Source organism: Triturus cristatus, chromosome 3_2, assembly GCF_964204655.1.
Source record: "Triturus cristatus chromosome 3_2, aTriCri1.1, whole genome shotgun sequence".
Classification (NCBI taxonomy): Eukaryota; Metazoa; Chordata; class Amphibia; order Caudata; family Salamandridae; genus Triturus; species Triturus cristatus.
The window spans coordinates 775,393,712-775,421,565 of record NC_140584.1 but is presented as its reverse complement, the minus strand read 5'-3'; the positions used below and the strand labels follow the sequence as shown (position 1 = coordinate 775,421,565).

Below are 27,854 nucleotides of genomic sequence, written 5' to 3'. Positions count from 1 at the left end.
TGTTTTAAAGAACTTCAATGGCACGCCTTAGTGAACCAATTTTACTGTTACTGGCCCCCCAGTCAGAGAACCTACTGTACTCCCCCGGTTTCAAGAGGTACTGGTGTCCTCTATAGTTGGGCTCCTCATAGAATATCCAGTAGCCATCCAGAAGATTGCAGGATCGGATGTTGTGGTTTCGAAATTGTTCTTGTACATTGGGACAATCCATTGTGAACTCCATCATCTGACCTCTAAACCCTTCTTGCTCGTAGACTCTCACACGAAATGTTCCACGGTGCTGTCAAATCAAAAAGATGTAGACTGTTATAAAATTCAAAATACATTTTGTGTCATTTTCATTTTAGTTAGAGAGAACTGCTTCAACCATAAGGCACAGTCAAGGCCAAATGCATAGCAATACCACATAATAACAAATGCATGGACCCACAGTGTTTTTGGAGCTGGCTTTGGCACTGCAGAATTGTGGCTTTGCCGAGTACCATGGCTGCATAGTCTTGATTCTACCTCATGCCTATTTTTTCCTTCACATCCTGTTTTCTAATCTCACTCTTTTAGGGTCTTTTTCAATACTTGATATTCCCATTGGCTCGGTTTCTCTATCTTTACTCTTTTGTCTCCCTTTGTGACTTTTTCTCTCTTTCTTAGAGGCAAAGTCTGATGACAAACAAAAAGCCCCAGTCCTTATAAATGAGCCTCAGAATCTACAACCTGCAACCACTGGTATAAAAAAAGCACTGAATGCTATCCCTTTGACTAGGGGTTCTTGTGACGCAGTGCCACTGCCTGCTATAAAATCAAGATGTACCTCTCTAATGTTCCAATTATTCGTCTTTACTCTGAATATCCTTCCTCATCACAGTATTTACAGGATCAAGTGATTCCCACCTCCCTCCAGGTACCATGTGACCAACAATTAGCTCCCTCAACCATCTTCTTTGTCCTCCTTTCCACTAAGGATTGATCATTTATTTACAAACCAAAATGGGAGACGAGCCCTAATGTGTCCTGTTATCCCAAAGCACTTAGAATTGAAGATACGACCAAGGGAGGGTGGAATGGATGTAAGTAGTGGAATGATGACGGATAATCAGACAACTGGTAAGTAATCAAAATATTACCATACCACATGCCCTTCCTTAAGGGGGAGCATATCCTAAACCAAAGTAACTTGTTACCTGATTCCTAAGGAAAAAGATGCAATTTCCAAGTTAATGCAGGTGCTCTGGTCACAAAGTCCATCGAGTGCTGTTCCCACAAATCCAAACAGTATGTAGAGATAAATGCAGAAGGCGCTGCTCCAGTTGTGAGCCAACCGATATCCTGGATAGAATCTCATGCACCATTAGTCTATGAGGAAGCCATCCCATGGGTAGAAAACCCATGCACTGAAACTGTTAAAGAGGATCCTTCAGGTGAATAGGCAACAGAGACCACCATCACAAACCAACAATTTAGAGATGAAGAAGAGGTTTTACCACCATTGCTGCATGGACCAAAACTAACAAAATTAGCAAAGAGATTTTCACAGAGCTGGTAATCATTAGGAACATGAAATATATATCAGTAAAGTTCTGGAACCACCCAGAAGATACCAAGCCTCAAAACTCTTCAACTGGGAAAAGGACAGGAAGAGAGTGAAAAGTAATTTCCGGATCAAGATGATAGGAAGATACCACCTTAGGGTGAAACCAAGCCTTGCCCTAGTCTTAAACCTAACCTATCAGGGAAGATTTGCAAGTACGTTGCCCATAATGTTGAACATCCCAGTTGTCTTGGTCAGCAGCTGGAAGTAAAGGCTACTGGAGAAAAAACCTTCATCTAGAGGTTCTAAAGAAATTGTTGACCCTTAAGCACCACAGGCAAGTTCCACACATGATCTACTGGCCTAAGTGGAGGAAGAAAGAGAGAAAACTACTGCAGGAGCAAATTACACAAACGTTCTATTTCTTAGAGCTGCCCATTGGCCCAGAAGAGGGAAAACTGCTACTATAAGGTCAAAGCCTTCATGCAAGAATTGCAATAAATATTTGGGCTTACAGCTGCAATGATCTAAGGAGCGTTGTGAGTATAAGAAGGAGAAGGAAGTCCATTGAAGGTCACAAAATCATCGGCTTGACAATCTGCAAGCTTTTAACATGGATGAGGAAATATCCATTCTGGAGCCATTGCCATTTTTTTCAGCAGAGATAACCATATCATGCAAAGCCAGGTGGGGACAATAAGTAATAGATCTCCCTATTCTCTTCACCGACAAACCAACAACCTAGAAATTAGGAGAAAAGGACTGAAGGCATATAACAGAAGGGGAGATAACAGAGAGGACAGAGCAACCAGCCCTCATGTTTACACCTCTGGGACATGGAAAGAAAGCATAGAAGAGCAGCATTGCATCACTGGCAAAGAAGTTACTTCCGGATTCCCAAACCTCATGTATACTTTTCCAAAAATGGGACAAGCCAGAAATGAAGCCCTGTATGAGAAGTAATGCAAAAACAACAATTGATGGTCAGAATGCAGAACAATGTCATACATTCACCCCAGTACAAAGATCTGGGCTTAAATCCATCTTTTTTTGCTCACCATGCTGTTCCAGTTTGAACCCAGCCATATGCAAATCAGTCTTGACCCTGTGCCCAATGGGAACAGTCCAGCCGAACTGCCAGGCCAGGTCCTCCCTGGACTGGAAACAAGCATCCGAGGACCGGTTTCGCTGTTTCACCTCTCATCAGCAAGGATAGCTTGACTCCAGTGGCATGGAGAGCACGGGACCCACGTCTGGGCATAACAGTCCCTCTCGGGTGACAAATGCAAAAACAACAATTGATGGACAGAATGCAGAACAATGTCATACATTCACCCCAGTACAGAGATATGGGCCTAAATCCATTGTTTTTTGCTCACTTCTGTATGAGAAATAAACCAGAAAAACACCCAAAGCACCACTGCCAAATATCTCGTATTGGAGCTGTGACAGCACTATAGCAGCACTATACCCCCTTGTGGAGGTAAAGACAACAGAGTAGCCACTGTTGGAGACTGACCCGTTTCTCACTGAACAGTAGAACCAGGATCCTGAAGTCCTGGGAAGAAGGGGACCAATACTGGAAGAGATCTCAAGCCAGTAGGCCCAAGTGCAAGTGAGTTCAAGGAACCACAAAGAAGCAATGAGCTTGCAGAAAGAACAGAGAAACAAAAAGATGGTCACATCCCCTTGATACCCATGGTGCCTACCCATTGCCCTAATGCTATGAATCCTCGTAAACTACTGCACCTATAGCCGATTCCTCGCTGGGGTGCATCCTGAGTCAGCAACATAGATATATGGTGGTGGTGCCTAGACTGGAGGCTCTTCAAGATTTGGAATTGAGATTTGATGAACTCCAGATCCTGGGTCACTGTCAATTGAGACTTTTTTGGCATTGATGAGGATTCTATGCTGTAGTAGATGATGGCACCTTGGCTGTGTCCTGCAGGACCCCCTGCAGTGAAATGCGAATGAACCAGCCAATCATCCAGATAAGGGAGTGCAGAGGTTCCTGCACTGTGGAGAAGAGCATCCCAGCAGAGCTCACATTTTAGTGAATTTGTTTGAGTCATTCATAATATTCCAGTATGCAGAATCTCAAGAATCGCTCATGTCTCGTTGCACAAGGATATGTAGAAAAGCATCCCGGACGTCTCTGGCTCTCAACCATTCACCTGCATTGACATGCACCACAGCTTTCTTCTAAATCAAGCCCATTATTGATTGAAGCAAAGCCTGCTGACAAAAATGATTACTCAGTATGGATGGAAAAACTAGTGAATTGAAACATATTTGGAACCCACATATCTGTGATAGACTTTGCCAAAAAGTGATAGAAGAGTGAGAATGTCATAGGCATGGTTACTGTTTGGTTTTGGCAGAAGAGGAGGCATATTGTTGACATGCCTGGAGTAGAAAGGAAGAAGGCTGGAACCTTACCTGACCAGCTGAGGTATGGAAATATCTAATATGATGGCAGCAATCCTGCCAAAGGGCACTCTCCAATGGCTTAGTCTGGTTTCAGAAAACTTGAACATGCTTCTGGTTTTTTAAAGTATGACTAAGAACATCCTCCAAATGTTCTCCAAACATCTTAGTCTCCAGCAATAGCATGTAACGAAGACCAGCTTTCTGGCTCTCTTAGCCTTCTAGCCTCGAAGGAATATCTGTTGCCAGGCCACTACAACGGTCATAGTGGAAAAGGTGGAATCCTTGAGAATACCACAAGTAACATCAGATAGGAACTTTGCTTGAAGTTCCATCCTGTCAATAAGTCAGCACAATCCTCTTCAGACTTCACCACAGTTGCTACGGTCTAAAAATCCTTGACAGAAAAAATCCAATAAGGACAACCCTACATATAAATGTCAAAGTTTAAATGAAAAAGTGCCAAGAAAAAGTAAAGCACTAATAATAGCTATTGACCGGAATAGACTGAGCCCAAGATACAATTTCAGGCTGACCACGATGGATACATAGAGAGATTTGGTTCCGTTAAAAATGTAGAAGTCAAAAAGTTCAAAAAAGTCCACTTCAGATAGAAAATGTTGACATTTCTTCTAAGTCCCAATGCAGAATGGTACTTTGTCACTTTCTTAGAAGAAAACTCCTGCCCCACAGGTTGCTGCTGAAACTGTAGCCGCCTCCATGGAACTGAAGGCCGAATATATGAAGCAATGCCTCCTGGCACTCTGGTGCTTTTGGAGTTTTCTCGCAGAAAAATTTCTAAGTTCCAATGCACCTCAAATTTTTGTGATGTAGGGGGATCTTTGAATGAGACGAAACTGAAATCCAATCCAACACTGTGCAACTGCAGATCGAATACTTTTTCCAGAAGGATCCTCTGAAGGTCTGGAGGAAATGGTTTCACTAGTTTCTAGGCTTTCTTTAGGTGTCTAAACAACCAAAGGGGTGTGGTTTTAAGGCCCCAAGAACCTCAGTGAAGGCCATTAAAGGCTCTCAGGTTGTCAGGCAGAAGCCAACAGCAGGGTCTAGCCTAGGTCCATTTGTAATTGGCCAGGTGGACACATCAGAAAAAAAATATCTTGCAGCTTGTTGTGTCCCTGTAGCCACACAGGATGTTCGCTAAACGACTCTAGGATTGCACTTCTTTGGCGCTGGGTACAAGTGGGAGCAGGTCATGCCCATCAGATCTCCTCAGTGGTCTCACACAGCAGGTGCAGTCCTTGTTCTGTTTTTCCACCAGTCCATAAAGTGCCTTAGGTGCCATATTTATGCTTGGCACCAGCTAGTGGGTAGGGTTGACTCCTGGTTCTTCTCTATCTAATAGGGTAAAAGCTCCAAGTGGTAACCCTACCCAATTTTGCAGTAGGTTCTGTTTGCCCTTCTGCAAGCAATCCCACAGTGTACCTTATTCCCAATATCCAAGATGGAGAAACCTTTCTCACCTTGTGCAGAACCTGTGGGCCCACCCAGAGTTGTGGCCTAGGTAATGAGCAGTTCACACCTCGTGGTCTAGGGGTAGTTCTCCTCTCATTAGATTTGGTTCCAGTCATTTTAAGGTGTCACCTGTCAGTTACTTTTTAAAAATAAATGTTTTTATTGATTTTAATAAACAATCGGAAAATCACATGTAATCAAGATGTGGCATGAGTGAGTATTACATTTCATTAAGAAAACGAAGCAATTGTTGGAAATAGCACCAGTTTTGGACAGAGTACTTAAGGAGACAGTGATTCATGGTCAGGGAGGGCCGTTGGCGCGACACAGATATCTCCCCTGTATGTGTTCCACTTGGCCCACACTCGGGCCCATTTTTCGGGGCATCCTCTTGCCACATAGACCGTGTTCTCTCAAAACATGCACCAGTCAATATTTTGCTTCCAAGTGATAACAGTAGGGGGTTTCAGCCCTCCCCATACTTGATCTATGTCTCTTTTAGCAACCGCGGCACCTAGTGTGACCCACAACTTCTCCGCCCCTCCCAAGTCAGTGGGCTCCCACACATTAAGTAGACATCTTTTAGCCTCAGGGCGGACTGATTTGTGAAGGACATCACTTATGACCTTATGAATCCCCCTCCAATATCTCTGAACATGCTCACACTCCCAGAGAATATGCATAAAGGTGGCAACCTGTCCACATCCACACCTGCCGTCCAAGTTTTCACCGCGCCCCATACGGACCAGCTGTGGTCCAGTGATGTAGATCCTGTGGAGAATTTTCAATTGTATCAGACGGAGACGTGCAGAGATCGCCACCTCCCTAGGGGAGGCCACAGCCTCCCTCCACTCCTCATCGTCTAGTAAGAGGCCATCCGCCTCCCGCAATTTAACCAAGGGATCCGGTGTGTTGTTGATAAGTTTTTTGTAGGTTAAGGAGATAGCTTTCTGTGGAAGCAGTCCCTCCAATAATCTATCCTCCAGGGGGGAGGAATCAGGGAGGGGGGAGTCCCTACTAATGGCGGTGGTTAATGCATGCCGGGTTTGTAAGTAGCGAAAAAATTCGGAGTCTGCGAGTTCGTACTGTTGTTTCAGCTGGCCAAAACTAAGTTTGTTACCCTTCACCCAAAGGTCACTCACCCGAGAAATACCGATGAGGACCCATTTATCGAACCTTTTGGAGCCGTGTAGATTACCCAGTTGCTCCGAATCCCACAAGGGAGTCGCAAGCGTAATCCTCCGGTCCCATCCTAAGCTTTTGTTGACTGCGTGCCATACTTGGACCGAGTGGGAGGTGGGCCCAGTTAAGAGGAACTTCTTAGGTGTAGCGTACAGGGCTCTGCTGTATGTCCCGCCCGGTAGCTGCCATCTGTCCATGGCATATCCCGGATCTCCCGGAGCCCGGTATGTACCCTGATTGATAGCAGCAAGATGGGATGCCCAGTAATATGTCTTTATGTCAGGGAGGCTGATGCCGCCATCGTACCAGTTGAGGGTTAGTTTGTGAAGCGCTATTCATGGTCACCCGCCCCAAAGCAACTGTCTCTGTAGATCTTCAACTTCTTTAAAATATCGCGCTAGAACTGGGACTGGGTAGTTTTGCAGGGCATAAAGGAAGCGGGCAGGGACATCATCTTAAAAAGAGCGGCTCGGCCGAGCAGCGAGAGAGGGAGCGCCCTCCAATTGGCAACATCACGTTGCAGGCGCTGTAAGGGCGAGAGCAAATTTCTCTCATAGCGGAGCTTGGGGTCGGCGATGACAAAAATTCCCAAATATCGAAAACCATCAGACACCACCTGTATCTGACATTCCATGGGGGGAGATAGAGTCCCACCAGAGAGGGTGTAAAGAAGAGATTTTTTAATTAATAGAGTAGCCCGAGAATCTACCGAAGGATGTGATGATGTCTAAAACACACCTAAGGGACTGCTTGGGGGAGGCCAAATAGAGGAGAATTTCATCTACGTAGAGCGAGATGCGGTCTTCCTGCTCTGCCGACCACCGCAGACTACGTATGGCCAGGTCGCACCAGATCCAGACAGCCAGACGCTCCAAGGACAGGGCAAAAAGCAGGGGCGACAGCGGGCACCCCTGTCTAGTACCTCGACTAAGAGCAAAGGGCTAGGACCGCTTGTTGTTGACCACCACCTGCACGAGGGGAGCAGAATAGAGGAGTCTGACCCAGGATATAAATTGCGGGCCAAATCCCAATTTGAGAAGTACTGCGAAAAGGTAGGACCATTCAATAGTATAAAATGCCATGGAGGCATCTAAGGATAGGATTACAGCATCTTCTTGAACCATTGTAGCCCGCTCTATCACCCCGTGAACTTGTCGTAGATTCAGAGTAGTGTTGCGATGGGGCATAACGCCTGATTGGTCTGGGTGTACCAGGGCACTGATCACTCATGATAGGCGGATGGCCAGAAGTTTAGCGAGTATTTTTGGTTCAGCGTTAATCAAAGATATGGGTCTAGAAGAGGAACATCTGTCTTTCGGTTTTCCTTCCTTAGGGATGACTACTATCGACGCCAACCTCTGATCAGGTGGTAGCTCCCCCGCCTTCCTTCTCTCCTCAAACATAGCCCGCAGGTGTGGGGCCAATTTGTCTGGACGCAAGTTGTAGAGCTCAATGGGCAATCCATTGGGCCCCATCGCTTTGCCAGGTTTGAGGGCCCTGATAACCTGTGCGATCTCGTCAGTAGTTATGTCACTATTCAAGTAGCTCTTATCATCCTCAGAGAGGACCGGGAGTTTGATGTCTCTGAGGAGGTCAGAAGAGTCCGCCTCAAGTAGACTGTGTCCGATACACAGTGGTGTAGTGCACGGCAAATTCCTTGGCAATGTGGACTGGGTCTGTAATCTTTTCACCCGGGTCGGTCATGAGCTCCGGCACAAGTTGGTTAGCTTTCTCCTTCTTGTCCAGCCAAGCTATAAGTTTCCCAGCTTTATCTACCCATTCACAAATTCTACCATCTCTCTCCCTCCCCCAGGACTTGACACGATCAGTGACAATGGCTTTGTACTCGTCTGTCTTCAGTCACAAAAGATGCGCTGCTTCGGGGTCATCCCCCCTCCCAACGTCTGCCTCTAGTCAAAGGACGTCCCTTACGACTGCCTCAAGCTCTTTGGAGTTTTCCTTCCTAACTCCCTCTACGAGAGAGAGGGCTGCCCCTCGAACAACGGATTTGAATGCCTCCCAGAGCGTCTGAGGAGAATCCACTGAGCCGAGGTACTCCTGGAAATAGCAGTCTATCGCCTTTTGCAGATCCGCACGTACCGAGGGGCTTCGCAGGTACCAGGGGTTAATGGGCGCCACCATGTCAATCCGTTGGTCTCCCAGCACTAACCTAGTCCACAGAGGTGAGTGGTCAGATATGCCACATGCTAGTTGACTGACCTCTTGTAAGTGGAGTAGGTGAGAGGCCAGCAATAACAAATAATCAATACGGGAGGAGTTGTGATGGGCACCAGAGAAAAAGGTGTATTGCAAGTCCCCAGGGTGGAATGCTCTCCAGGCGTCTGACAGGCCAAATGCCTCAATGAAATCGGGGAGCCAACTGTTGGTGGGCCCTGTAGCACGGGGGGCTGGCGGTCCAGTATGCCAGACGAAACAGCATTAAAGTCACCCCCCACTAACAGTAGGCCCTCCGGGAGGGAGAGGAGCAGGGTGCCCAGATCCTTAAACATTTGGGCCTGCAGTCCTTGCGGGACATAAACCGACACCAGGGTCAACGTCCTACCCTCACACTCCCCAGTGAGAGTTATATACCTCCCACAGTCATCAGCGTACAAAGACTGAACAGAAAAGTGGAAGGAGTTTTTAGCCATGATGCCCACTCCCCTAGACTCACTAGTGAAACCCGAGTGGGTAAGGAGCCTGTACCCCCACCTATTGAGGGCTTTACACATGTTTCCGACTAGGTCTGATTCCTGCAAGAGGTCCACCTCCGGGGAATGTCATTTTATGTACTGCCGGACTATTGTGCGCTTTACCTTGTCTCCCAGCCCATTCACGTTCCAACTAATTAATGTGAAGCTTTTTTCCCAGTGCGATCACATAGTGAAACGTTAAAGTTGGATTTGTATCTCAAAGCCATATGGATATGTGTTATTACACCCAAAGCCATGTGAATCAGTGAAGCCGATATAACAACAAAGAACAATCCCATCCCCCCAACACCCCATCCAACACACCCCTCCCTGCACCTCGGGCAAAAACCAGCCCATTAAACCAACTGCGCAGAGTGCCTGTCACCCCAAAAATACAAACACAAGTTAAAGGAGGGGATGAAGGCCCCCCCTGACCCCACCCCTCCCCCCAAAATGAGAGGGAAGAAAGAACATAGTTTACTAGTCCCGAAGTAGGAGGCCACCAAAGTCCAACGATCCAAGAGATATAGTCGTCAGTGTCCGCATGTACAGTTCCGAGTTGAGGTGCCACCCGCAGGGTCCGGCACCAGGATAGTCAGGATCCACAGATGCCCCGGAATTGGTTTAAGTAACCCTTGGCCCGACGCAACAAGGAGTGGCAATCCTCACATAGGTTCAGCGTGTGTTGTGTTTCCCAGCATCTCTCCAGCCCTCCAGCCAGTCCGCCACCGCCTCTGGGTGGTCAAAGAACCAAGTTTTTCCATTCGCCTCAATTCTTAGTTTGGCAGGGAAGAGCATAGCGTATTTTACCCCTCTCTCTCTCAAAGTCTTTTTGACAGACAAGAACGACCTCCATTGCCTTTGCACTGCCTGCGTAAAATCCGTGAAGAAGGTTATAGTTGAATTTTCATACCTGTGAGGCGGCGAGTTCCTGGCATTTTGCAGTATTACGTCACGGTCTCTGAAGTTCAGGAGTCTTGCCAAATTGGCTCTAGGCAGAGCCCCTGGCTTTGGGCGTCCCCCCGGGACCCGGTGTGCCCTTTCCACTATGAAGAACTTCGAGAGGCCCTTCAGCTGAAGATGGTTGAGCACAAGGACTTCAACAAAGAGGTCGGGCGCTTGTCCTTCCGATTTTTCTGGAACACCTATAATGCGTACGTTGTTCCTTCGTGAGCGCCCCTCATAGTCATCCAGCCTATCTTCGCCAAACTTCTTAAAGGTGTGGAGAGCCTGAACCTCGGTCTGGAGTTGCGAGACGTCGTCCACGAGACTCCTGGTGGTGATTTCCAGTTGTTTAACTTTCTCGTGTGTTTTGGCAAGGTCCGGCCTAATCCGAGTCACCTCTACAGTGATGGCATCAGTACGCTGTTCCGTGGAGTCACGCACCCCCGCTATGGCCTCCATCACATCTTTAAGTGATAGCTTAGGGGTTTCGCTCTCCAATCCGCCAGGCGGGTCAGTCCGGGCTGGGTTCTCTAGTACGGGGCCCTCGGGGCAGGTATATTTGTCCAGCTTGCTTTGTTGTGTTGCTTTTGGACCCATACCAGTCACCATTGCCTCTATTACAGGGGAACCCAGTGGCACAGTCTGCTATCCGGAGGGTTGTTTGCAAGTAGGCGAATGCCAGGCCCCTCACCAGCTGCACTCTGCTCCCTCCCAGATGAGCCCACTGGAGCCATAGGTCAAAAGATGATCCCACCAGGAGCCGGGCACACCTCCGCTGGCTGCTGTAGCCAATTGTAGTGATATAGCCAACTCTCACCGCTGCTCCCACCATCTGATGTCGGGCACTTCCAACCACCTACCAGTAAGAGCAAGAACACTGAAATCAGTTATACTCAATGTGTTACAGAAAACAATATAGACATGGGTGAGCGCTGCCCTTTCAAAACTACTCTTCCACTCCCAGTCAGCATTTAGTCGCACCTTCCAGGCTTCGGGCCAAAAGGGGCTCAATGTAAAGACCAGATTTAGTATAATCGTATTTGTGACTTTAAAAGGGCAGCCCATTAGCTCCAACAAAAAGGTTGTTCTGGCCATTGTACTCACTGTAAGATTCTTTTCCTTTAACTCTGGGGTTCTTTTCAGAAGGCGCCCAACAGCCTCTCTATGGCAGACTCTTCCTGTAGACGTGTCTTTGCCCAAAAGGGGCACAAGGAAAGAAGCCAGGCTGAAGTGCAGGAAGGACAGGTTGATGCAACTATTGCAGCATCTTACTATGTGGGACTGCTTGTGGGACTGATCCGCTGCAGAATGGATGCCACCCTACTTTGTAAACAGCAACTCCAACAATGAGCCCCACTTATGTAAAATCTTCTCTGGGTCTGTTACAAAGTAAAAAGAAATGAAGAAAAATAAACTAGGCCATGCGGTGGCCAGAAAAGGCCATGACCTGAGCCCTAGTCCTCAAGTCGGATTATATTTTCTTTTCCTTCATGCTAGATTAAAGGAAAAGTTTATCCCAGACAGGCTCTCATGGTACCCTCTGAGGAAAGCTGAAAAATAAAACACATTAGGGGTCTCCTCTTTTGGCTCTTACATAAAATGTGGGCATGGTGGGAGTGGGGGCTAGTGAGCTCTTTGTTTTTAGCTGGGTCACATAGTGCCCTGGGAAGGTAAGTGTAAATATGTACCAATCTTGAAGCAGTTTCAATTAAATTCTTTATTTCTCCAACAAGTTACCTCCAACTTCTTTCAACCTATTCTGCTGTTCCCCACATATTTCATAACATTATACTTTCCACTACATTCCAAGTTGCATATTACATTGCTGGCATTCTATCAACATTACACATCCTCCCCTTTATGTAATTGAAGCCTAATCTACATATTTAATAAATGGAAACCAATAATTGCTACGCCTTCTTTAACAAGAAAAAAAGGTACAACATTACTGACAGTGGTATGCATGGATTTCTTAAAATATACATCTCTGATGTCTTGTAACCTTTTTTTTTTTTAATGTGTCATCCACATCATTACTTGGACGGTCCATGAGTTTGCAAATGTTTCCAGAACTCCATTCAGATCCATCTTCCAGGACCACCACACTCAGTTTCACACTCTTCTCTTTAAACGGTTGCAAAAATTTGCTATCTCCCTTTCTGACCACACCTTCCGTCCTTATCACAACCCAGTCACCAACTTCCACATCCACCATCTTCGTACCTTTCCTGGTATCATAATATTCCATGGTTGTTCGCTGCTTTCCAGAAACACTTTTTTATAGTGCACTGCAAACAACCCACACACATTATTTACTTATCAACCACGTGGGAATTTTTTTTGTTCCTGGTTTTCTTCCTTTAGGAGATATAAAAGGTGATAGTCATGTCACTGAGTGTGCCAAAGTAAATGTTCTTAACTCATCCCTTCATAATCAGTTTGCCAAGGAAAACTGAATATTCACCATTATTAATCAATTAACTCTTTCAACTAATCAATTGGCTTGAGGTCTGAATAATACCATTCTTTCATGTACGATTCCCATTTTCATAAAAAAATTCAGTCATACTCCTGGAAATAAACCACACTCCATTATCAGACACCAATGCCTTAGGAACACCTTCATCCATTAATACCTCTTCTAGAAATCTAATTACATTCTTTGTATCAATAAGATCCATGGTTCTTGTCACAAACCACTTAGGCCCTGATTATGAGATTAGCTGATTAGTTACTTCACCACAAACATGACAGCTATCCCGTCTGCCGTATTACGAGTTCCACTATATACGATGGGATATAATGGAACTCGTAAATCAACAGACGGGATATCCGTCACATTTGTGATGGAGTAACCTGTCTGCCAAACTTGTAATTGGGCGCTTAGTGTGGTAATCAATTAAAATGATCATATACTTGTCCCTGGATATTGGACCCAAGAAATCTATGGCTACTTTACCCCATGGTTTGTTCCGCAACTCCACGCAACCCAAGGGAAGTTGTCTCACAATCTTGGTTTTTTCAATATTAGCATCATCCATTTTGGGCCACCAGAAAGACTGTCTTACTCTCCTTTGTGTCATGTTATAACCTGGGTTTCTTTTGTGTGCTATCTGGATTATCCTTTTCTGAAGGCTACTACAAAGGATTATTGGACATCTTCTCATCAACTTCCCTTCACACATACTCAATTCATCCTTTACATTGTAGTAGGCACTCATTTCCTTACTCTAACCTTTATCGGTTCCCCAGCCTTATCTTACACATTCTTCCAATTCTCTCAGTAAAGGATACTCCTCCATGGCAACCCTCCATTCTTCTTTCTTCACAACCACTTCTTCACGACCATTCAGAACCTCCTTCACATCCACTTCCAAATTCTGTTCTGTTCATCTACAGGTAACCTTGAAAGACAATCCGCCACCACATTCTGTAAACCTTATATATACTCTGTGTAAGAAGGTGGCCTGATATATGCTGTCCACTAGTTCTAGTGGGCACCTTGTATCAGTCCAAACAACCCCTTATGGTGAATGGTTAAAGACAACATTATCTATCCTAGTGGTAGCTATGGAGAGCAGCCTTCAGGCTAAGTCTTGAAGGAATGTAAAGCAGCTTGTTTTACCAGTCTATAATCTCTTGAATGAACAAATGAAAAGACAACCACACTAGGTATATATTCAAAATATATGTATTTAAGATAAACCACACCGCTCTAGTCTCTTTATGAGACTGGAGTTCGAAGTACTTAGTTTACAAGTGAACAAGCTTCAGTAAAAGCACAAATACACGTTTGGGCCCTAGGGGCGTACCAACCCATATACCAAAAAAGTGGTATAAGAACCATGACTGGAATAGGCACTAGGCCTATTGCCTCTAGAATCACTGGGACCCCAAGGAACCACCCAAGGTAGTGACACAGGGGACCCATGGGGACTGTATGCAGTGTGTAATCACAACCGCGGGTTCCTATTATCTTCTACGGGAAATGTCGCGGTTGGAATTTTAAAGATTAGGGACACTTCTAATCGAGTCAGGACCAAACCCTTTTGGACTTAAGAAGTTCTAGGGCTAGCACCCACGAGATCACCGGAGTACTCGAGTTACCTCACCCAGGGAAGCCGGGTGCATAGGTGCCTTTTGGTGTCGGGTCGCATCGTCGATTTCAATGGAAGCCTGCAAAGAACTGCTGCTGCCGTGAAGAGGAGAAGTGTCCGGAGAGATCCAAGCCTGGATCTAGGATGTAAGGAACCTGAAAGCAGAGGGGACAGAGTCTGGGTCACTTGCCAGTGACCTAGGGCAGGATGGACCAATGCCCACAGATGTCGGGTGCTTAAGGTGAGTTGATGGGTGTCTTGACTCTTCAGCCTCGAGGTCCAGGAGGCGTCAATGAAGTCCACGAGCTGGATTCAAGCTGTCCCACAAAGTCTGTCGAGTGCTGCGGTGTCGGCGACCAGAATGGACCCAACAAGCCTTGGCAAGGGCAAGTCACAGGAATTCAGAGGAAGGACTGTGGTGCAGACCAGCAAGGTCTGAGGGACTCACCCAGCGAGGGTAAGTCAGGGCACGTCTGGAGCAACCAGGAACACCCAATCAGAAAAGAAGTTGCCTTCGTGGGGACCTGCTAGCCAACGGGCTAGTGATCGCGAAGGAGCCTCAAGCGGTCGCACTTGAAGCTGGCCCACGGGTCACTTGTGGGGTGGAGGCAAACAATCTTCGGTACAGGAGGTGCTCAAAGCTGGGGCTACTCAGAGCCCAAAGCACAACTTCAAGGAGGACCAGGAAGATAGTGTTGCTGCAAAAGTTCACAGTGTCTAGGGGTCATGGTTCCACGTCACCCACGATAGCCACAGGCCTCAGCTTTGCTGTGGACTCAGGGTAGCCTCGGGGAAGTCTGGAAATGCACCTCTGGGGAAGCAGAGACTTCGGTGTCCGGTGGGAGCTTCAGAATTGCAGACCGGTCAGTTGCTTCTTTGGTGCCTGCCAAGCAGGGGAGTCACTCCTTGACCCCAAGGGAGATCTCTTCAGTCTTCTAGTCAGGATAGAACGTCGAAGATCCAGGATGTACGTTGCAGAGTTTCGTCCAGGGTCATCTAAAGTCCTAGGGACTGGATTCCTATACTTATAGTGAGTTTAGGGGATGGAGTAACTCTAAGGCCCCACCTATGGGTGTGCCAGGAAAGAGGGGTGGTTACACCCATTTCCTTTGTCCAGTTTCATGCCAGAGCTGGGGCAGGTAGCCCCTGCAACCGGTTTGAACTGGAGTATGCACAGGGACACCAAGTGTGCCCCCAGTGCAGGACTTCAAAGCACCAGGGAGTGCTCCCGCCCAGCCCCAAAACACATCAGCCTGTCTGGGGAGGTGGGGACACCTCCCCTCGACAGGAAACCTATTGTCCAGGCCTCCCCTGCCGGAGTTTCAGTCAGCAGCAGGAGGCCAGACCCGTGTCTGTGGCAGAGGCATCCATTGTGTGATGCCAGGGCTCAGAAAAGTCCTACCGGGTTTAGCCAGTGTGAACATGTCTCTCCCTCTAGAAGGGTGGAATGCTACCCCCGCTCCCAGAACTGGCGGCGGGTAGTATTCCAAAGCGTTTTACTCCAAACACAACATTTTTTGATGCAGCCATCCCAAAGTTAGCATTTACCGCGAGGTTATAATGCACTTAAGAGTATATGGTATGGCTGTATCACAGACCAGCCATAAGGAAGTATTTCCGAAAGCTGCAGAGGGGCTCAGCTCATGCTTGGGCACCCTCTCACATAAAACCAAGCACTCTGCCTTCAGGATTGTCAAGGCCTGCCATAGGAGTGGCTTATAGGTTTATATGTGTCTGTATAGGGTAGTGATATAGGTAGCCTATACCACAGTAAGGGGTGCAAGCACACCCTTACCCAGGCTGCAGTAGCAGACCTGTGGTGTCATTTTGGAGTGCTTCCCAGGGGTGACATAATATATGCTGCAGCCCCTGGTAGGCCTCTGAGGTACCTATTCCCTAGGTACATAGTATACCATATACTGGGTTCTTAAAAGGCATTCCAGAATACAATTAGATATGTACCTAATGTACATGGAAACCATTTTAGAGAGGAAGCAGCTAGGCTGTGGTCCTGATTAGCAGGGCCACAGCTAGACTAAGGTCGAAAAACAGTGAAGCACCAGCAAAAAGTGGGGGTAGCCATGTGAAGCAGATCCTACTCTCCTACACACTACCTCAAGATTATATTCTAAAACTGACAGGATCCACCTGGATATTCTCATTGTTACATTTCCTTCTAATCCCTTTCTTTCTATGAACAAGCGTTGTAATGGTTTGTGGTCAGTTCTAATCTTGAAGGGCAATCCTCACACAAAATACTTAAAATGTTTGATGCTCCCACAACATGTTAGGGCTTTTCCATCAATCACAGAATATAAGGGCCCATGCTTTCTGAAGACACCTCCATGCAAACCCTACTTCACGTTCCTACCCATCTCTTACTTGTGTCAAAACTGATTCAATCCTTATATTGCTCACATGTGTTATTAGGTAAGTTTTAGCAATCAGATCAAAATGTCCCAATATCGGAGCTCGCAAAATTCCCACTTTGACATTCTCAAAAGCATTCTCACATTCTTCATTCCATCTAAAAACAACATTCATTTTCATTATTAGTCTCAGGAGCTCCACAAGTTCAGTGAAGTTAGCCACAAATTTCAAATAATATTCTGCCAGCCCCAGTAATGATTTTAACTTATCCTTACTCTCAGGCCTTGGTGCTTCTTTTACCACTGTAACAATACTTTTCCTAGGTTGGATACCATGGTTGGATATCACATGCCCCAAATATGACAGACTCCCGACTTGGCGAACTAACTTCTGATTCAATCGAAATTGTTCCCATCCCAGCACCACCCTTAGGATCCTAAAAAATAGGGGGTTTAATGCTCTACGTTTGACGGCAGCACTGTGGCGAGCACAAGTATATGGAAAGCCTTCACTGCACAAGTTTAGGGGTCTTCATTCCACATAGGAACATTTCTTCTTGAACATCGTCTTATAGACGTTAGCATGAGACAAGACAGAAACGTCGACAATTCTACCTATTTTCATCTGTAAGTGTCCTTTCTTGACATGTTCATTGTATCTTCAATGATTTTTTCCTCATTTGAAAATATTTGAATTAGGCTATAGCAAAAGTGTTTATGAGAAAACAGTTGCTGTGAAGAAAGTCCATCTCAGTCACTTTTGTATTTATGTGTATTGGATTCTGTTCCCTTTTTTGTAATAGAGTTTTCTACATAAATCTGTACTCCAAAAGTATACACCCATTTTGCATTTTTTTTTTTTTTTTCTGTTTCTTTTTACCTCCTAGCGATATACTCGCTTTGAATGAATATATTGAATTTTGTTGATTTACTTGCCAGAAGCTACTAATTAGGGCTTTATAAATCGATTTCTTTAATTCTAGAAGATTTTTGTCAAAAAAATCCCTTGTAGGCACAAACAAATAGGTAGCCTGTATCTTCAGCAATTGGCACTCCTCCTTTATTATTGTTAGGCTATACCTTTCTAATCACTCTAGTACTTTCTCCTTAACTGAACATGTTCCTTCTCACTCTTTCCCACATTAAGGACATCATCCTCAAAATATAGGACATCTGTAAGCTCCTCGAATTCCTACTAAATCATTCTTTGGAACACCACTGTGGCCAATGCAAGGCCAAAAGGCATCCTCCAATATCGATAAGCTCCAAACGGTGTTACAAATGATGTTAAATTCTTAGAATCCTCATGCAAGTCAATTCTGTGATAGGCAGCAGACATGTTGATCACACTAACACTATTCCAACCTCCTAGCTGTCAATATTTATGTTTTTGTTCAAAGCGCGCAAGACTATGCACAGTCAAATCTTACCCCTTCTTTTAGTGTCACCACCACTGGCGCAAACCATTCAAACAATTCAATAGGCTCTATGATCCTTTGTCCCAGCAACTTATTTCTTTTGCAAAGTTTCTGCCATTAGATGTGGCATGTTTTTAATTTGATGAACATCTCTCGATTAGTCTCTCCTCATATGATTCTTGCCTTTTAAGATTTGTTTCAATCTCCTGGATCTCAATAGTCATTAAGAGCTTCTCGGCATTGCGATTTAGGACAATCTTTAAATCCTTCTGGTGACGCCAACCCAATAAGTCCGAACCTTGTTTTGTCATGTAGACACATCCATATACTGCTTGTCCTTCAAACTCAATTGTCATTCATTTGGTCCCTAAAGTTTTAATTTTCCTTCCTCAATAACACATAGCTTTAACGTCTGGCTCTCTGAATTTACTATCTTCAATCCCCACTTCCAGTTATAAGTGTCTTTGGATAATATAGTGTATAAACTTCAAGAATATGCTAGCATTCTTACTAATTGATTGTCCTGACACATACTGCAGTGAGGTTTCTCTAATTCATCTGTGCTATCTATTTCTACTCTCTTCCCTTGAGAAATTAGATTCATTGTCTGTTCTTCACCAATAGATTCCTTTATAGTCAACAGCAGTTTCTGTATATTTTCATACACATCATCGACTTCCCTTACTTTGGCTACTCATTTTTTTGCTGTTAAAACCTTGGCAAAATGTTCCCTTTTTCCATAGTTCTGAAATATGGCAATATTTGCTGCACATATAATGCTAGGTCCAATGTGACCCAGTGTGCCACAGCAATAGCATTTTATATTTCTAGAAGATGTTCCTTGGGCCTGGACTTTCTCATTCATTGTTACTTTCCTAACTTCTTCCACAGGTAAGTGTATTACCAATACCTTAGAACCTCAGTGTTGTTTTGCCAATTCACTTAACTTTGTCTTTACCAGATGTATCGATTTCCTTTAACCACATTTGCGTGTGAACTAACCCTTTGGCAATTTGAATAGCCTCCTTAAGTGTGGGATCTTTAGTTAACCGTTTTTCCTTCACTCTATTGTTATTTGTACATCTTACAAGTTGATCTCTTATGAGAATCGCACAAATCACTGGATTGGCAAGACAGAAATAGACCCCTCAATACAACCACATATGATGCAATATCTTCCATCTAACCTCTGTACCTGGGAAAACAACTTATGCCGTACTAAAACAACATTCACTTCCATGGTAAAACGTGTATCTAACATCTGTAATTACATTTTATATACATTATTGGGTTGCCCATCTCCCGTCCCTAAGGAAATTTCAGGCAGGTCTTCATATAACCTTCACCCTTCAGTGCCTAAATGATGAAGCAAGATAGCTTGTTTTCACAACGGACCATATTTTTCCTCACCAATCACCAAAACATAAGTGAAGACAATTTTTTCCCATTGTTTCCAAGGTATTGACGGGACCAAAGAGGAGTTGCTAAGAATATGGGAGTGGGGTCTGTAGGAAAGTAGGATCTGCTTTAATGGTCACCCCCAAATTTTGCTGGTGTCATTATGTTTCCTGACTGGTCTGACTGGGATCCTGCTAATCAGAACCCCAGTCTCTATGCTTCTTCCCTAAATTGGACATGGTAAGTACCTAGGGACACTCCAGATTGGCTACTGGTGTGCCCTTGTAAGTCCCTAGTATATGGTACTAAGGTACCCAGGGCATAGGAACAACAGGGGTCTCCCTTGGGCTGCAGCATGCATTATGCCACCCATGAGAGACCACTCAAATTGTGAATACAGGCCTGCCATTGCAGCCTGTGTGAGCTGGTGCTAGCACCACTTAAGACAGAAATTGGTTTCCCTATATCTAGAGTCACTACACTTAAAACCTATAAGTCACCCTCAAGGCAAGCCTTTTAATCCTGAAGGCAGGGTGGTGGGTCCTAAGTGTGAGGGAGTACATTCTCCCGGGTTGTAAGTGCAACAGCCACTAAGACAAATATAGTGGCCAACTGTCATTACTCAATGACCATCTCTAAACTGGCTGTAACAAACCATGTCATGTTTGGTTTCATGTTGGAATCATACCCCCACACTGTGAACGGTGTGGGAGTTATGATTCCATGCACTGTAAAGCTACTCCGGGAGGCCCTCAGTGCTCCTGGTACTAGTCTTCCAGAAGCGGACAGCAAGCTAGGGCTGCTGCTGGCCAGATACACGTTTCTGCCCTCCTGCTGCTGAGCCAAACCTGAGCAGGGGAAGGCAGAACAATAGGCATCCTGTCACAGGGAGGTATGACCAACTCCCAGACAGGATTGAGTGCATTGGGACAGGGTAGGGACTCTTGCCAGCGCCACTGAGACTGCTTGAAGGGCACATTTGGTGCGCTCCTTCCATACTCCAGTTCAAACCAGTTCAGGGAGCCATTGGCTCCTGCTCTGGCATGAAACTGGACAAAATGCATGGGAGTAGCCTACCCACTGTCCAGCCCCTCCTCTGGGAGGGACCCCTGAATCGTCCCAACCCTTACATAAGGGTACTTATGGGCTTACCTGTGGGTTGGTCCCTAGATTCATCATGGGACAAGATTCAAATCACATACCACTTCAAATTTGACCTTCTGGACACTCTGGACTTTGCTGAACTTCGCTTTGGGAACCGTGACTGCATCGGAGAAGATTACTGCTGGTCTCATCCTCCTGCTGGTCATCTGCAACATCTGAGTCCGTGCTCCATACAGGTTCTTCACCAGACCTGTGGACATCTAAAAAACCTGAAGGAATCTCCCTTAGAGTGAAGGAGTCACTGCCATGTATCTGCAGGCACCACAATGCAGCTGACCGATCTGCTGATCCTGGGCTCCCACGGACTTCAAAAGGCTCAGCAACACAGGTTGTGGTTCAGCAATTGCCTTGAGGCCTGCACTGTCTTCATACCGAGTTTGAAGCCAGTATCCCTTGTCAGAACCGCTGGAACAGAACCCCTGTGCACTGCATTGACTTGCCGTTGCCAAGGCTTGTTGACTCGCTCTTCCAAAGATCTTTGGGCTCCAAGAAGCTCGAACCTCAAGCAACTTCTGCCGCCAAGATCTTTGCACTCACCACTTGCTCTGCACCGGGGCCTTCATCTTTGGTGAGCTGCTCGAGGTCCTCTTGCGACTCCTGGGCCTTTGGTCCGTGGGTCCTCCTGAGGGTCTTCTTTGGCTTCAGTTGCCTCCCCTGCTTACTCGGGCCTGCTCTGACTTACCTGGTCAACGTGAGTCACTTGGACCTTGCTGGTCCCGACACGGCACCTTTTTTGTCGACTACGTTGTTTGCTGCTGCCACGGCTTGTTGGTACCCCTGCCGGATACTGACCCCTTGGCCCTCGACATCTGAAGTGGGACAGATCATGAATGGCTCCTGGTCTTCCACAGTGTTGCCTGGTCCACACAGCTGCAATTTTAAGGGCACCACCAACCTCTCATGCATCTCCGACATCGGTGGGCATTTGTCTTCCATACCTCTGGGTCACTCCTGAGTGGCATAAACTCTGTCCCCTCTGCTTGCAGGTACCTCTCATCTTGAATCCACCTTTGGGTTCCACCGTACTCCTCATCTTCTTCTCCAGCGGCATCTTTCCTGAAGTCCTCCATTGTGGTCAACCGTGGTTTCTGAAGTCACTTGACACCTATGCACCCAGCTTCCCTGGTGGAGGTATCCTGGTTCCGGGGGTATCCACGAGTGGGATGACTCTCCAAACTTCCATCTTCCACAGGGTTTCGTCAGGGTCCGCTGGGAAGGGTGCTTTAACCGCGACTTACCAATTGACTTGTGTTGATCACGTGGTCGTGTTGACGCTCTGCGCATGGCCTCCGTGGGTTTCCTGGGTACTTACCTTGGGTGCTTCCTTGGGTCCCCAACACTTCTACGTCTTCCGGGTCCATTCTTGATTTGAGTCGTGGTTCGCATTCCACTATTTTAGTATATGGTTTGGTCTTACCCTGGAGACCACTGTGTATTTGTACTACTTAAGTGATCTATTTCCAAAGTATTGTGTGTATTGTGTTTCTATCTCCGGGCAGGAGATAGTACAATTGCGTTAATGAGTGTTTGTTATAAAATACCTATTTTTATAACTACACTGTGTGATTCTTTTTCACTTAACCTATACCATAAGATTAAGTACTGGTAAAACAAGGTGATTTACACTCCTGTACTAAGCCTGAAGACTGCTCTCCACAGCTACCACTTAGAGAGCTTTCTAAAGTTATCAAAGACCATTAAAATCACCATAAGGGTTGTCTGGATTAGTGTAGGGTGCTAAACTTACATAAGTGAGCACCATATACTAAACCAGCCTCTCACAGGGTCCATGCCTTGGTCAGTCATATTTAAGTACCCGGAAACCAAGTAAAATAAAAATTCAATACAACTGACCAAAAAGATAAATTACCAGAACAAGCTAACATAAAAAAGAAAAATACTCCATCTAGATTTTAGTTTTGGGTGTAGTTCTTTTTCAGTGGAGATTAACTTTTTACATGTGGTCCCTTCTTGATGTCCCTGACGGTGGTACCTGTCACAGCCGGCATGACACGCGGGTGACGGGGCAGGGGGTCAGGCTGGGGGTCACGCAGGGGGGCTAATTTAATTTAAAAAATATATATAATTAAACTTACCTACCTGCCGCAGGGTCCCGCGTCTTCTCTGCTCTCCTGCTCTCCAGGAACAGGAAGCAGAAGCAGGCAGCCAGGCTCCCCCCCTCCCCTAAGCCAATCACAACGCTGCGCGCAGCGTTGTGATTGGTCAGGACGCCGCCCAGCCAGCCTCTTATTGGGAGGCTATTTTATCCATGTAGGCGTCATTGCAGCCTGTATGGAGAAGGGTAGAGTGCGCATGACTGGTTTGGTCAGCCGACCAAACAGTCTTTGTGCACTCAGGAGTGGGCAGGCACACCATTTCTCCCCTGCCCTGCTCTCAGAGCAGCCCTGCCTACCCTCCCACCCGCAACCAAACATAAAATTATAATAACGTAAAGTTATTACCATTTTATGTTTCTGCTTCTCGCACTGCAAGAAGTAGTGGGGTGATGATCCTCCTCCCTAGAGGAGGAGCCGCCCCTGAGTGGGACCTAAGAGACTTTTCTTTACTAATTCTTGAAGTTGTGTGTCATATACAGAGAAATGCTCCTTCACTCCTTCGATACACATTCAGCACATTCAGTGCATTGGCAGCATGTCAAAAGACATCGGAGGTCTCAGATGAGGGACCGCGTGTTCCTAGTGCATCACTTCTTTTTAGGTCTCGGGACCATCCGGTCGGCTAACCGGAAGTCCGGAGATTTAATGTCTTTGAGAAGAGGGGCTTGCACCCGCCCCTCTTCTCTCCTGTTCTCCATTGGCTGGCCTCTTAAATGCTGGCCAGCCACTGGAGAAGAGGTCCAGTCACTCCGATTATGCCCCGTCCTTTTCGGATCGGGGGCGTGTTTTTTGCGAAAAGTCTCAGGGAGGAGACAACAGCAAAACACGCCCCCGAATCCGAAAAGGACGCTGCGTTTCTCTGAGGCAGTTCTTCTCTGCCTCGGAGAAAGGCGGTGGTGTCCCGGCGTTGCTCCCTCACCTGATCTCCTTGTTTAACACGTGAATTCACAATTTACAGTAGTTGCTTTGCTGAAATGGAATGTGCAGTCCTCTGTCTATGGCACCAACTCTGTTTGCCAGGCCCCGCACCCTGCACTGGAGTCCTGATCGCACGTAGCTCTGCGGCAGATTCAGCGTTAGCGAAGCTCGGGCTGGTTGAGCGTCTTCTCTCCATCCGAGCCAGGAACAGGTGGGAGTCGAGGCTAAAGCGAGAGCGGCACATCGAGAATAGACAGGTGAGATACGCCCTCTCTCTCCCGTAACAAACTGTACTCCATTTTGCCATCTCATTCCGCCTCCCTGTATTCTACCAGCATCTTCCACGACCGATCGCTGTACCCCAACCTACTGCTCCCTGCGCTGCACCCCGGCATCTCTCATATCACTTGCATCTCCCTGTATCACCTCCCCATACACATGCTGCTTCCAAGCGCTATATACCTACAATACAAAACATATACAACCTCGATACCACATCTCGTATCACATGCACCTTCGCATGTGGGGAACCGTGCGCCCTTCCACCAATTGTAGGGGATGGGGAGGCTAACCGCTGTACCTGCAGGTGTAAACCTATGGGCGAAGTCTCCCCGCATTGCTTCCGGCTCCTGCTGGGTGAGAACCCAAGGCATGCCTCCAATTCCCAAGCTGACTACCGCAGTGGGCCCTGCCCATGAGAGATTATCTATATATGAGGCAAAAGGACATGTGAAAAGGCCCGTCGATCTGTGACCTTCAAACTTGTTAGAGGCGGACTTAAATGACACCAAATTATCCCCCAGGAAGCCACATTTATAGCGAAAATACACAAGTAGGTGATGAAAGCCCTAGTGGAATCGGTGGATTGTCAGTTCCCGCAAGCCACTACTAGTCTGTTCGTGGTCAGCTTGACAAAGAATGATGTGCCCACTACTTTGCACCCACGCCCGAAGCTGGCACAAAGACGTGGTGGCAAACTCCCAAGTAAGCAAAGGCTCCAGATAGTCTCAGGAGCTGGCTGCGGTGAGTGCTCACCCCCCCCACCCCTCCCCCTTCCCCTTAGGCAGGGCTTCTGAGCCCGGCCATTGCCTTGGTTGCAGTCCGTCTGGGGGGGGGGGGCGTAAGTCAGCTCCCGGGGCACATGGAGTAGCGGCCCCTGCCGGGGTCGTGGGCAGTGCAACCGGGATCCACTCCACGGTTCGGTTTTCAGCGGAGTCGGGTCCGGACTCCGGCGATATTGCGCGGGTTGGGGAGGGCAAGGATCCCACCCCCCTCTCCGCTGGCACTGCCGGTCATGTGGGCTTGGAGGGGGAGCTGGAGGTGCCGCGAGGCTCCCCCTCTCCTGGGACTGCAACTATCCACAGGCCTCGGAGTGGAGGGGGAGGGGTAGAGGCCCCCTCCCCGGCTTGCTAATCCCTGGGGCCTGGGGTGGCAGCGGGACTTTAGTTTGTCGCCCCCCGTGTTGCTCCTTACCCGCAGACTATGCCCAATTTACAGCCTCCTGATCTGGTCTCCCAAACGAAAAGGAGCGTAGGTCCCAGGTTTCGGGTGCACAGTGCTCCTGCCCTGCACCTCGGGATGTCCACATGTTGCACGGCTCGGGAATGGTTGGATGCGGGTTTTTCTTGGGGGAGGCCTCATGTGTTTCTCTTCAGTTGGAAGTGAAGCTTACACTGTTGGGACCGCAGGACTTTAAAATTAATTGTTCTGTTCCAATTTTCAACAAGCATTTACAATGCAATGGTCTCGGCATTGGTAAAGTTAGAGCTATTGGCATTGCTCATGACATTATTTTTGTTTATGTTTTTGTTTTTAAAACATTTAAAGAAACGGCATTGTCATGAGCAATGCCAATAGCTCTAACTTTAACAATGCCGAGACCGTTGCATTGTAAATGCTTGTTTATACTTCTTATTCAGGGGTGGAGGTACTTCAGTTTATGTCCCCCTCACATACATTATGTAACGATGCACCCACCTTGAAGCAGTTTGGATCTAATCTTTTATTTCACCAACAAGTTAGCTCTAGCTTCTTTTCTTTCCACTTGTTCTGCAGTTACTCACACATTTCCTACCATTACATTCTCCCACTACATTCCAAGTTCCATATTACATAGTTGGCACTCTATCAACTCTACAGTAAGACCTGAGATGAGTTAGGACTGAGGAGGTAATGAAACCCAATGAGACAGAAAGCAGTTTCTTTATCTCACAAAGGGAAAACCAAGCCTAGCAATTCGAGATGAACTTCATCTTCTTGAGCAGATTCAGACTGCTTTGGATATGGGAGCAGCTCTCTCCTCTTGTAAGGCTCACGGCATCAGAAAAGGTGGAAAATTTGCTCAAGATATTTTCATTTGTTTACAGTTTGGAAATTATTATTTGCTTTCCATTTATAGCAATGGTATACTCATTTAAATCATAATAAAAAGCAGCTAAAAATAAGACATATTTCGGGATGGTGCCAAACTTACTGCTGGGACAATGCGGCAGGACCGAATGGAGTCACTGAAACCCATCCAGCTTTGGAAGTCCGGGTAGTCCCCTCTCCTCAGGAAGTACTGGTGGCCCGCGTAGGTGGCGCGCTGGTAGATCATCCAGCACCCACTCTCCACCCGGATGGAGTTGCAGCGGCTGAAGAATGAGTGCAGGTCATGATGGTCGCTGCTGCACTCGTAGGAGCGGCCCTGGAAGTTCCTGCCCTCATAGAAAGTGATCTGTTAGTAAAAGCAATAGAAAATTACATTGAACTCGTATGGGGCTTTACAACGAATAGTGTTCTTTTTATGTTCTTCTCTTTGAAGTGGAATTGCTGGACCTGATGGACACTAGGGGGATATTTAATAAGGTTCTGCAGAGGCGCTCAGGTGACCCAAAGTGAGGTGAAGTATTGCGTCAATGTACCCCACCTACATTATAAAAGTCAAAAGTCTCAGCACGACATTGTACAGTGCCGTGCAAGCGCCCACGCAAACTCTAGAACATAACAAAGAGTTCCCTTCCTGGATCGCGCTGAAAATGGAATGGGCACAGAAAAAAGACTTAAGGCTCACGTCACCAAAAATAAAAGGACAGCTGCTGCTGCAATTACCTTCCCCATTGTGTCCATTCCCGGCCAGGTTTCCCTAACAGGCCTCTCGAAGCTCGGACCTTTATAGCCCTCCCTGATGGCACTATTTAATTCCGCACAATCTGTTGTTGTTTACAGGCCGTCAGCAGAAACGCAGCAGCAGCGGTAAACACGTGAACCTGCTGGTGGATACTGTGCCATTGTCATGTGTCTCAATGCCTCAGCTGCACGATTAAGTCCTTTGTCTACAACTCCATGGATGCACGGTCTGCTCCCACCATCAGGAGATATCTCATTTTGATCACAGTTTGTTGATAAAAGGCGAAAAGTGATATCTATCTGCCTCTATACCTTTTTTTACAAGTTCGATATATACATAACCACGAACTTTGTACCTTAGATTTTATGTGTCTGATCTGACCCCACATCTTGGTTATTTCACACTGGCTGCTTACATTGTTATTTTTTTAGTAAAACTGGAAAAACAATCAATTATGTTTGTTAAGAATGATTTATACCATACGTATGTAAGAAGGATGTTTTACATGTATTTTCCTCTTTAATATATAAAATAACTAGCAGTTTTTAGAGATGTACAGCAAAAGCAGAAAGGAGTGACCGTCCCTGGCAGCATAGAACATGTAGAAATTGATTATTCCTGTCAATATTGCACCTGTAATATCGTTCGTTTGAATCAACACTTACTTGGAAAATCAGTCCTGTGAGCCACATACAAAACAGAACTTGTTTCATTGTACTATAGTTACTGTTTGTGTTAATGGCGTAAGTGATGACACTGTGGAGTTGTTATAAGAGTGGGCCTTATGCAAACATGATGGTGTCAGCGCCATGTTTTTTATTGTGCTGTGATCATGAGTCTCATCTTTTGCAAAAACGTCGCAAACTGCCCACCTCGATAATATTGAAGGGGGGGAGTCGGATTGAGACTCACTGTGTAAATTAGAAAAGGCTAGGATGGTGGCCTGCATGGAACAGCAGACCTCCGTCCTACCAATTAATTGCATTCGCAATGCGATTGCTTTCACCCTCAGACCT

General features: G+C 46.4%; 1 protein-coding gene across 2 annotated transcripts; it reads right to left on the bottom strand.

Annotated features, from left to right (window-relative positions):
* On the bottom strand, nt 1–26,945 carry LOC146858077 (gamma-crystallin 2-like). Of its 2 annotated transcripts, none has more exons than XM_085646866.1 (3): nt 26,820–26,945; nt 26,203–26,445; nt 1–280 (listed from the first exon to the last, which is right to left on the bottom strand). In XM_085646866.1, exons 1-3 carry the CDS (start codon nt 26,835–26,837, stop codon nt 5–7), a joined length of 537 nt encoding a protein of 178 aa, XP_085502992.1. In that variant the 5' UTR covers nt 26,838–26,945; the 3' UTR covers nt 1–4. The 2 variants fall into 2 exon arrangements, with proteins under 2 accessions (XP_085502992.1, XP_085502991.1); XM_085646865.1 differs by lacking the exon at nt 1–280 and adding an exon at nt 10,707–11,104.
* Nucleotides 26,946–27,854: the final 909 nt, after the last annotated feature.

Bases quoted from the DNA above. Each gene is read 5' to 3' on its own strand.
- LOC146858077 (XM_085646865.1), bottom strand. The intron at 11,105-26,202 runs GTAAGTTTGGCA...TCTTACTGGTAG, and splicing joins CCTGCCGCATTGTCCCAGCA to GTGGTTGGAAGTGCCCGACA.